Source organism: Halyomorpha halys, unplaced genomic scaffold, assembly GCF_000696795.3.
Source record: "Halyomorpha halys isolate HHAL.00 unplaced genomic scaffold, Hhal_1.1 Scaffold164.1, whole genome shotgun sequence".
Lineage (NCBI taxonomy): Eukaryota > Metazoa > Arthropoda > Insecta > Hemiptera > Pentatomidae > Halyomorpha > Halyomorpha halys.
In genome coordinates, this window is record NW_027108420.1 from 1,093,988 (window position 1) to 1,105,580 (window position 11,593).

An 11,593-nucleotide genomic window follows, 5' to 3' on the forward strand; every position below is an offset into this window, starting at 1 on the left:
CTTTTCATTTAAAAAAAAAAACCCTAATTAAAAAAATTTGACTATAATGTTTTGATCCATCTTTCATAATAAACATTTTATGGAGTTAAGCTAATATTATCAGTGAAGTTAACCTTCTATGAGTATGAAGTATTATTAATTATTTGGAACACCAAAATGCCCTAAAGACCACCATTTACATCTGTCTCTCAACCCACTACAATGCATTAAGATTTACTCAAGGATACTACCTTACAAAAATACAACCAGTGGTATTTGCGCCAGGTAGTGAATATGAAATATATGGATACACATCTCTATTTTTATTTATATATTTTTTGATTTTACATATCCAATAAAAAGTATTTTTCTATTAATATTAAGCCCAATAGAACAACAAGCAAGAAACGAGCAATGAAATTGATTTTTCTTTTTCATCATTTCTCAATATAAATTTCTGAGAATAACTGGTATGCAATTTCATAAAAAAGTGGTTTTATTATAAATACTAAATATTAAACCTATTTTTAGAAATCTAAAATCATATGTTATATTTTTTACTCTGTTGTTGCACATTCTGTAAGAGACCCATTCTCCAACACATTCACTTCCTCCACGATAGGGGATAGGTGAGTCACAGGCTCTGTAGCGAGATTGGATTCCACTTCCACATGATCTAGTGCAAGTAGTCCAAGGAGTCCAAGGACCCCATTCACCATTAATAGCACCTGGTCTTTGTCCTCTATGTACACATCGCTTATTAAAGCACCACTGAAAAGTAACATTTTTATATAATAATCAGACAGAAAAAAAAATTGAAAATTTATCAACTCCCAAGTATTGGAAGTGTGACAGTGGGGAAGGGATTTCAAAATTCCAAAAATCCACTCTGTACTGTGTCATGAAATAAAGATTAAAATTATATAGAAATACTTAAACTAAATTTTACTGTAGGAAGATAGCCCGGGTGGTGGGCAATAAAGGTATAAAATAGAATTTTTTTACAACTTTTTAATGGTAATCAACATTTTTACTATTTCTTTTTTTTTTCAGACAGTTTAGCTGTCTTCTTCTAATAACCTAATTTTAAATTTAATAGCAAGAATTGAAAATGAGAACATTGACAAACATTAACTTAACCTAATTTGAAATTAAACAGCAATGATGGAAAATACCTATTAATTGCTTAGAGACTAGTTAACCTGAGGGCCTGACAATATTATCGACCTATCTTCCATACCAAACGATGCTGAACTTCAGCTGTGTACACTATTCCCCAATTAGCCAAACAAAAGAGATTAATGCAATGCGAATACAGCCATAGGCTTGTGTGACTTGCAAATATAAGAGAGTGAGACAGACTAAGAAAAACAAATTATGTGGTCACATAAATTTTATTGACTACTATTTACTATTAATGTAATTGTATGGCTATACGTTTCCAGACATTCGAAAGAATGTTAAATGCATGTATTTATCATAACCTCTTAAAATGTTACCTAAAAAACAATTAATTACGTTTGAAGAATGTGTAATTATTAAACAATGCTAACACTCCTCTCAAAGGATTATGTCAATTCTGATGACCCACACAGACACAGTATCCATTTCCAGGTACATGGCTTAATACCAGGTACATATTCTATTGAGGATAGTAAAGCAGTCAGTTAAATAGATAACAAGTAACTTAGTTCTGAAAACCAAAATTAAATTTGGAAGAGATAAAATACAGCTGATCGCCAGATACCTCTGCCCTATATGCCAACCAACACCATGATAGTGAAAGACAATCGGGAGCACTCCGGGCTCCACCCAACCTTATAAAGTGGGTACCCTTAATTGGGGAAAAATCTGGTGGTTAATCGTGATTCTTACCGAATACCTCCTAGCACAATTGTTGGTCTAATAACAATAGTTCCTAACAAAGTACTGAACTCTTGACCCTTTATGGGTTCTAGCGGTACAAATTTTTTTTATATAACAATTAGCTTTAAACTACTGACTATATAAAAATATTCAAACCATATCCTTTGCACAAGGTGTTCCAGGAGCTGGTGGATCGCCAGTTGAAGCACATTTTTTTGGTGTAATTTGGCAAAACAGTTCTGCGCAAAACTGTAAAAAAAGAAGGAAATTTTAAATAATATCATTACTTTTTATATGAAGTTTTTTTTTTTACTTATGGATGAATTGAGAAAAACAATTATTTATACCTGTTCTTTGTCAGTAAAATAAATTGTAAAGATTTTAAGATTTTTGGGAAAATACTTTTTTAATTTAATGTAAAAGTTCTTACTTCACCAGTTCTACAAGCAAGTGTCCTCATCCGGAAGTTTATGGAACATTGATGAATTGCATCATATACCTGTCCTGGCAAAATGTCAGGATATTTGAAATCATGCTCATCTGGTGGGTCTGATAAACACCATCCTATTCTCGTGCTGAAATGTTAAAAGGAAATAGAATGTAAATATTTTTATCTAAATTAAACTAAACTAAATTAACACTACAGCAAGAGGTTAGTTCTTAAATATGCTACAATACATAAAATAAGAACCTGTTCTCAATGTCTCTCTTACAAATATTCATAATTGCTTAATTCAACCAATAGTAACATACTCTTCTACGAGCAGCCAAAACTATCAAAATATAATCTATATAAATAAAAATGTAAAATTTGTTTGTTACTTATCTAAGATCTCCGAAAATTCTTAACCAATTTACATGTTTTTTAATATATATTTTTTAAATGTTCAGTTTCATTCTGGAAAGGTTCTTAGCCATTAAAATCTTAGGTTTATTCAGTAGAAAAAAGTTATGATCAAAATTAAACATTAATTGTACATTTCTCAAAAAGTATACATTTTTTCATATGATGTGACAATATGATAAATAATGGGATTACCTATGCTAAGAAAAAAATCACCTAAATCTGACAAAGATCACAGGTATAGTGCATTTTCGCATATCACCTATCTATATAAATAAAAATGTAATGTTCCTTTGTTACTTATCCAATAACTTTGAAAGTTCTTATAATGGGTTTTTAATCTGCTATTTGTATGGGAATATACTCCCTACAAAACAAAAAAAAAATCATTGAAATCGGATTACAATTAATAAAGATATGGCTGAACGTTTCATTGATATTTTTAAAAATTCTGGTAAAGAATTTGTAGTCAAAACATGAAAATTATAATAGGTACGTAAATGTTTAACTTCAGCTAAATTGATATCAAACTATCAATTGTGTTCATTTAATAGCGAAGCATTGCCGGGACTGCTAGTAAATAATAAATAAAGAATTCAATTCAATATTGCAAATTTTAACAGAATTAGAACACTTGAATGGTATAAAAAACAGAACTATAACAAAAAAAAAAAATTAAAACATTTGTATAAGAAATAATAAAAGGGCAAAATAATGGTTTATAAAACAGATGGTTTTGGTTCTTTATTAATGCTTTAATTTGTTAGCATATACTGTTATGATTTGATTATAGCCCAGATGAGTTAGGTTTTATTTAATGGAGGGTACTGAATTAGAATATGTCTTTTCTAACCTGGTTAGAGGAAATAATTTAGAATTAATACCAAATGATATTATTAATTTTAATACCAAATATGAGATCAAATTCAATATAAGTATCTCATCATTAAAGCTGTCGGGACAACTTCATTTTGAAACAAAGCACAAAAGCCTACAACTAAGCTTTTTAGTATTTTGTTAGAATAAATATTTCTTGTGCTATATGTCCCCACCGTTCATCTCTGCTCTTAATATCATGCACTGTTATCCATTAATAATAGACTTACTGCAGAAATTGTTTTAAACAATGTTGACTACAAATAGACCACTCTGTCGATGAAAGGGACATGACAGGATTCATGTGGTATTTCGTCCCATCAGGTTCTTCTCCTGCACAACCACCAACATCGCCGTCATCATGATCTGCTCCTAAACTGTTAACATGCAACTACCATTAAAAATATGTTTATATATCATAAGATGACAAATGGTTAATTATCATTAAAAAAAAAAAAATATATATATATATAAACCACCTGTGACCTATTTGGTGAGTGATTATATTCGCTAAAAGTAATCCTTCTTCGCTCACAACAGTGCATGTTTTATCCATACGACAAAGACTTGCCATGTTCGCTACACCTAAAATTTTCTCTTGACAAGGAGAGAACCTACAATAAAATATTAAATTGACATGTACCTGTTTGTTTAAGCTTGTAATATTTAGATCTAATTTTAAAAATGTGTAACTTCAATTTAATATTTTCTGAATAGCAAAACAAAAAATAAAAAGTATATACCTGGTAACGAAAATTGCGAAGTCATGATGGTTAGGGTGGCTTTCCAAATAAGGATTTACTTCTAGTTGCCAATCACAGAAGTTTCCAAGAAGCACAGAAGGAGGATATCTAGCTACATCCAACTAAACAAAAACAGAATGTTACAATACATTTAGGTTGTTTTAAACCAGTCTAAATGGGTAAAATTAAACCTACCCTTGGTAAAGTGTAAGCCAAATATATTAGTCTCACCATCTTTAAACGAATTGGTGTGCCTATGGATCTGTCATGAAAGTTCATTACTACCTGAAAGAATATTGATATGAGTAGATGAACTAAAATTTTTCTTTCTTATTTTATTCACATTTATGTAAATATATTTTCCATTATACTTATTTTTATTTTAAATAATAATTCTCAGTTATAAATTGGTTGATTTAATGACAGAGGAATGTGCTCTTCTACCTTCAGTGGCTGCCTTCCAGGTCCCTCATAAATAGCTCACTTAAAATTAAACTCATAATAATTTTATTTCTTTGCCTAGTTCCCATACTTACTTTCCTTTGTTTTTTTTCTTTAGTGCCATAACTGTAATGTATCAGTAATTCAAAATTGAATTAATAGATTCACTGTTTTTTACTTTAAATCCCAATTTCTAAGTGTTGAATTTTTTATTTGGAGGCTATTTCTTGAACAGCTATATTTCAATGTATCATGTTATTATACTTTAATTATACCAATTACCTGGCATAAACACATCAGCATGTTTTCAAGACATTTATTCATATAATAATAATTTCTAGGATGTTGCTACAGTAGCTCAGCCACTATACACTTTTTTTACCCCCTACACTATCCTGGCCATTTCCGATTTATAGGGGGGTTATCACTATAAATAATCAACCTATTCTAACCTGAGCAAGAAGGTGAAATTTTCATTCCATGGTGCCAATACTAAAAAAGGCAACCAGCATAGGCAAGAATCCGCAGACTCAAGGTTGCTGAGTTGACCCCTTAACAACCTCAGGCCACTATGTACTATCATAACAGAATAAGGAAAAGATTGATCACACACTTCTAGGCGTTACTTTAGACACTTAACACTTTGGATAAATATTTGGAAGAAGGCACATAATCCAGTATAGAAACCCCTACCTAATCAATCAGATTGACAATACATGGACATTTAGATGGCTTACCATAGTTAAGACAGAAGGGTTGAGGAAAAAATTCTAAAACCCAATCATTCATAATGATCACCATTACTAAGAATGTCCTCAACTCTCTCAGTAACCCTCCACTTGAAATTTTGAATCATTGGATATTCTCCAATAATAATAATCCATCTTGTCTTCACTTTACCAACTGAACGTTCATTTCTGGTTTTACTGTCAATCCGATTGACCGCTTAGGGATTCCATACGAATCGTTCAGTTCTTCTAATATAAAGTAAAAGGAAAAGGTAAGGGAAGAATTTTTTTGTTATATCATGTAAATATTTGTATAGTATATATGGATCATGGATTAATTGGTATCCTGTGTATTGTAACAACCCAATGTATTTGGGCAGCATGGCTAAATAAAACATTTCTCTCTTCCCCTGGGATTTGTAATTATTCTAAAATATTTGGTAGGTTATCATCAAACTTTCTTTGGCCTCTTGTCAATTCATCCCTTGTTAAATATCATTAAATCTAGACGCTTGAAAGTGCTTTCACGTAAATTATTGATATATAAAATACTTCAATCCATACAATAAGTAGTCAATTTTAACGATTTTACTCTTAATCAATAAATGAAATCTAATCCCAATAAACTTCGGTTAGAGATAATAATGTCCAAACTATGTAAGAAACGTCGCTGAAAGGAGAGGAGAGGGAGAGTATCACCCCCACACAATTTGGGAAATTTAAGATTTAAAAACCTACTGCCAGTAAACTGCAAAGAGGCCGCGGACCTTCAGATTAATGGAAGCGTATGTAAGAAGGTAAACGCCTACAAATACCTGTGGTCACAATAAATGGGAACGATGCATCGGAACCAGAGGTTAGGAGGAGGGTTGGGCTGGCAAGAAGGGTGACTAGTATATTGCACCCAGTCCTCTGGAATACGGTCATCTCAACAGACAACAAAAGATTCATTTTTAGAAGTATTGTTGAGCCCTCACTCAACTACGCCTACGTAAACCTGGACACTTAACCCAGGACTCAACTCCAAACTACAAGCGGCAGAGATCCGCCTGGATAGAGTCGGGAATGAGGAGATAAGAAGCAGGCTAGGGGTGACCAAAGGAGTTCCGTAGGGGATTGGAAGGAACAAATTGCGATGGTATGGGCACTGTCAGCGGATGCCAGAAAGTAGGAGGCCGAAGGAGACTTCTCCTATGGGAATAGCCAAGAAGTCTGCAGCTTTGTCAGGATTTGCTTGATAGTTGGTAGTACTATCAACTACCTGCGCATGCGTGACAAGACAAACTTACAGTCACTAACATCGTCACGGTAAACACTCCGCATCTAGCCAAAGTTCTACGGTGGCGGTGATAGTGCCCGTAACAGTGATAGTAACATTTGTAGCAGCCTTTAATATCGTAAAAATTGACAAATGCTGCCGTACTCTCACCTACTGAGCACGCGCAACAAATTTGCTCGACAAATATCTGCCACGCAAGTTTATGTTAAATACTACGGTTGACTACATCCATCCCATAATCTTTTACGTACTAAAAAATTCAGTTTCAATAAGTTATGAAAATATGTATGTTCCGTATATTTAACTTAATTCCAAATTCTTAAAATAACATAATAATGAAACTCTTTTGTCATCAAAAAGAAAATAATGGGTTTCTAGAGGCATAAACTTTTGTTTACCCCTTATCTGGGCATTTCTAATACGGAAGGATTATTCTATAGGTAACCAACTTATTTCAAGGTCGAGGGGTCGAGTTTTCATTCCGTGAGCCTTGTGTTGTTTTCATTTGTGAGCAGCAAAATAAAAGTCAACACATCTCGGAATCGAACGGATGCTGTTGCAGGCTCGAGGCTGCTTAGGCGAAACCTTAATACACTTGGCTACAAACGGTCTCTTAGAATCGTTAACTTATGTAAGCTCATAGATTAACGGAATAAGGAAAAAAATAAATTGTTTAGATTACCATATTAAATACGGTGAAGAGGTAAGTTTCCAAATCATGTTCGAAGAACTTCTCAAGCCTGTGGTCGACCACGAAGAGTATCTCCATGAAGCTAGCTGCTTTAGCGCCATGTTTTTGCTCACATGGAGGACAGGCGTCATCTTCACTTTCCTCCTTTTCTTCAGGGTGTTGTCTTTTCCCCCTTCCTTGTGTTGTCTTGCACCGCATAATATTGGTTATAGAATTCTTGATTGACCCTTCAATCTCACGACCGTATTTCATTTCATATTCCAGTCTTTCTTTTAGGGCGTCCTCTAGTTTTCCTATTCCAATAGATAATATCAATTAAAATTGAATTTTATTTTTAAATATAAATTTAATTATAAACTTATTTAGTACCCTAAATCCAATAGGTGAATAAGACAGGTACAGTTCTACCAAGACAGTTGTATATTTGGAAGTGAAAGAGAGAACATATTGTTTGATTGGGCAGCCATACCTCTCCGAAACAATTGTTCTACCTTGGGCCTTCAATTTCTAAATAAATCATCACAAAAAAACACGAGTTCACAAAGAAATAATTTTTCAATGAGATTCTCCATACATATATCACTATGATTTGAAACTAAAATACATTCAATTTTAAAACCGATTAAACTAGGAGGACCACTTTTTTGACAGCATGATTAATGACGCAAAGTCTTCATTAGGTATGATAGCAAATTCCAAACTGAACCATACAAATATTTACCAGTAACTTTTTCAAATATAACCTAACTACACACTGTTCACACTTGTAAACTAGCAGGTGCTCGGTAGTGCTGCCGATTTACTCGACAAAAAAATACCTGCTCAGTGCCTTGAAAATACCCGTTTTACCCGACAAATGCCAGCCACTTCACCTGCTCTGGGAGAATCGTTATAACTGTAGCTGTATGATTGCTTTGTTGCATTAGCTCTGACGTGATAGTTGATAGTACAAGAGATGTAATGAAGCAACTATCACGTGTATGGCTTGACGGTGAACTATTGTGCAGTTCCCGTTATTGCGCCCAAAGTCGCAGCCACTATCATGGTGTAACTGTTTGATAGTTACAGTCATTACAGCATTTACTGACACCATTAATGACGAACTGAGTCTGGGGTGATAGTTGATGGTACAAGTAATGTCAGTGGACTAACAGACGCGTTAATTGCCATGTTTAACTGTCATATGTTAACCATGGCTGTCATATGCATACCCCCGCCCCGGACACCAAACATAATCAACCCCGGGCCTCAAATATAAATCCGACCTGGGTCCCACAAACAAATCTGCCCAAGCCCAAAAATTATAGTTATACCATCCCTCAAAAATAAATCAATCCCGGGCCCCAAATGGTATAGGTACGGCTATGTCCTGCAATTCAGAATGTAAGGAATAATAATAACCTGTTAGTGATAGAAAAAGTCTCCAATGATAAACTAAAAAAAATAGTCGAAGGACCAGTGCGACACTGCACTAGAACACCAATGTATAACGTAAATCCATTTACCCTAAATCCCCGAATACCGGACCATTGCCCGCTAAGGTAAAAAATACCCCAAAATCGGGTAAATACCTAAAAATAGGCAGCACTTGTGTTCAGAGACACTTGGCTACAGTGATGTAGTCGTAAATTTTTCAGTGTGGAAACGCTTACCTTCTTCTGAGAACTGAATAACATCGGGCGATTCAGAATCCCCCCACCCCTTTACAAGGTATTTATTTGACAGGTTATTTAAAATCGTTGAACCCATTCAACTATTGTTGAGTTATAACTCGAAAAAAAAAAAAAAAAAAACACGAGTCGCCTAAATATATATAGGATTTTTGGAAAAAGTAGAGTGGGAATATCTTTCCCGCCCCACAACACCACTGCTTGGCTACTGTGGGGATACCATCAAATTATCGATAAAATACTTTAACTAAAATATTGATAATCGATTTACATATTTTCGAATTCTAGTTAATAACAATTGATTAAGATATAAAATGGCAATACTTGGAAAAATGAAACGGAGTAAAAAATGATTTAATTTTAAAAAAACCAACTACGTAAATAATCCTGGCCTACACACTCATTCGTACTAACATACAGGTTGTTATTGAATATCTCCTTGAACATATTAGTCTATCTACAATCTAAGGATTACTTCAAAGACAAAATATTTTTTATATTTTTTTTTGTCAGACTAATCAGGCAAAAAGTGATCAGCGATGTGATCAATAATTATTTTTATCTTTATCATTAAAATTTGGTGTGCAATGTGTTTAAAATGTGTATTACCTAATTACAAATAGAATATTGCGTTTTTTTTATATATATTAAATAAATACAGCTTACCTTTAGTTCCACAGTTTGTAGCATTCGTGTTTGATTTAATATCACTCCTTTTGTAAACATAGTGCACGTGATACTCGCTGCTTTCGTTTTCGTCCAGCGACGGTTCTATTAAATATTCTTCACCGGGGACCCTTATGTTACCGGCCTGTATTCAGTAAAAAAAAAAAGTGAGTTGCACATCTTCGTCATTTCGGACATATTCCCCTCATTTTTGTTCGCAAAAAAATTTAAATAATTTGATCGTTCTTGACACCACAAGAAAAAACCTTAGAAACCTCTAAAGAAATTTACCACCTCCCCTTTTATGATATTCTGGCTAAAACAAAACCTAAAATGCCGAATTGATGCTCATTTTACCCAGAGGATATGAAAAGCACCATCTCCGATAAATTTTCCATAGAGTATAATAGTTTATTATTTTCAGTGAAAATATGACAAAAATGGGAATATAAATAAATATTGACGGGTAATTACTAGAAACATGAATTAATAAACTTATGTGAGTATCATTCTCCTTTCCTGAAGAAAGTAAAACATTTACACCAAAATGGTATAAAGACATTTGAGAAAGTATAGAGAAAAAAAATTTTTTTTTGTCATTCCTTAATTTAAAAGCTATTTGATTCAGTTCCTATGCTAGAACTTTGAAATGCTTTAAAAAAAAAACAGGTGCCGTCAAATTTCATAATGCCTTATCAGAACCTCTATCTCCCTCAACATGTGTGATTCAGAGCCATTTAAGTTTAATAACAAGCACTACGGTAGGGGTCTTTTATTTTTTAATGATAACTTTATTGAACACATTACATACTTTTTCTGGTCCGGCGAGAACATCGTTGTTCTTCCAATTTGTTTTTTATGGATGGGGCCCTTAATGTACCTAATGCAATAATGTAGCACTGAATTCCAGTGAAGCCACATGCCTTCCTATAAGCGGATGACTGTAAGCGATGCTGGAGTAACTTGCTTTATGTAGAAGAAAAGCTTCTAGGAAAGCTACTCCGTCTACGGCAAGTAGAAGAAATCCCAGGAAAGAAAGTTTGGACTTAAGAATGATTCCAAAAACGCATACATGGTCGCACACAATTTTTTGTTGAACTTAAAAGGGTCATAACCATCTGATTACAAAACATTTTTTCGCAAGAGTGATTTTTTTAACGGGTTTTTGAAAATGACTTCTACTGAAAAGCTGGAAAGAATGCAATACATTTTATTTATCATTCTTTTAAGCTCGGTTCATCCTATTCACTTGTTCACTTAAATAAGCTATAAAAGTCACGAGAGACTGATATGGCGCAGATAGAGTAACTCGATTTAACACATTAATCTCCGACCAAATATCCTGGTTTGATTCCGCCTAATTTGATTGTCCAACTTGCAATTTCGTCACCAAACCTTGGAAGAAAGAGTCTCATCGAGGAGATAAACTTTCATGCAAAATGAAGCCAATAGGTGGGCTTAAAGGGCATCAATGGCATGTTAGGTCTGGATTCGACATTCGAGATGCCATACTTGCAAGTCAACACCTGTTTACAAAAAAAAGAATAAAAAAAGGAAAGAGCAGTAGAGCTCCATCTCTAAGATCTTATTTTCCCCTCATTTCAAATTGGAAAACAAATATAATGTGATTTAAATGTTTTATTAACACTTGAAAACAAAGGGGAAAAACGAAGGAGGAGGAGTTTATTGTTATATTAGACAATGAATGCGAGTATAGTAGGCAAGAGACCACGTTGGAGGCCAATAACCATATTGTTAGACAGAATCAACAAAAATGCAAAAGAACGGCATGTAGAAAACTGAAAAGCGG

The 11,593-nt window shown here is 33.6% G+C and overlaps 1 protein-coding gene across 3 annotated transcripts in view; it reads right to left on the minus strand.

Moving 5' to 3' along the window:
* Nucleotides 1-11,593, minus strand: part of LOC106678859 (A disintegrin and metalloproteinase with thrombospondin motifs 6) — a 36,123-nt gene that overhangs the window by 22,442 nt on the left and 2,088 nt on the right. For 2 of the 3 annotated variants that reach the window (XM_014417653.2, XM_067046741.1), the window contains exons 3-11: nt 9,784-9,928; nt 7,439-7,740; nt 4,504-4,593; nt 4,309-4,430; nt 4,045-4,179; nt 3,796-3,942; nt 2,276-2,420; nt 2,002-2,094; nt 541-750 (exon numbers count right to left, since the gene is read on the minus strand). In XM_014417653.2, the coding sequence (XP_014273139.1) occupies nt 541-750; nt 2,002-2,094; nt 2,276-2,420; nt 3,796-3,942; nt 4,045-4,179; nt 4,309-4,430; nt 4,504-4,593; nt 7,439-7,740; nt 9,784-9,928 (1,389 nt within the window). Of the gene's footprint in view, nt 1-540; nt 751-2,001; nt 2,095-2,275; nt 2,421-3,795; nt 3,943-4,044; nt 4,180-4,308; nt 4,431-4,503; nt 4,594-7,438; nt 7,741-7,816; nt 8,192-9,783; nt 9,929-11,593 lie in introns of those variants that run through there. The other variant, XM_014417654.2, reaches the window with a different exon arrangement.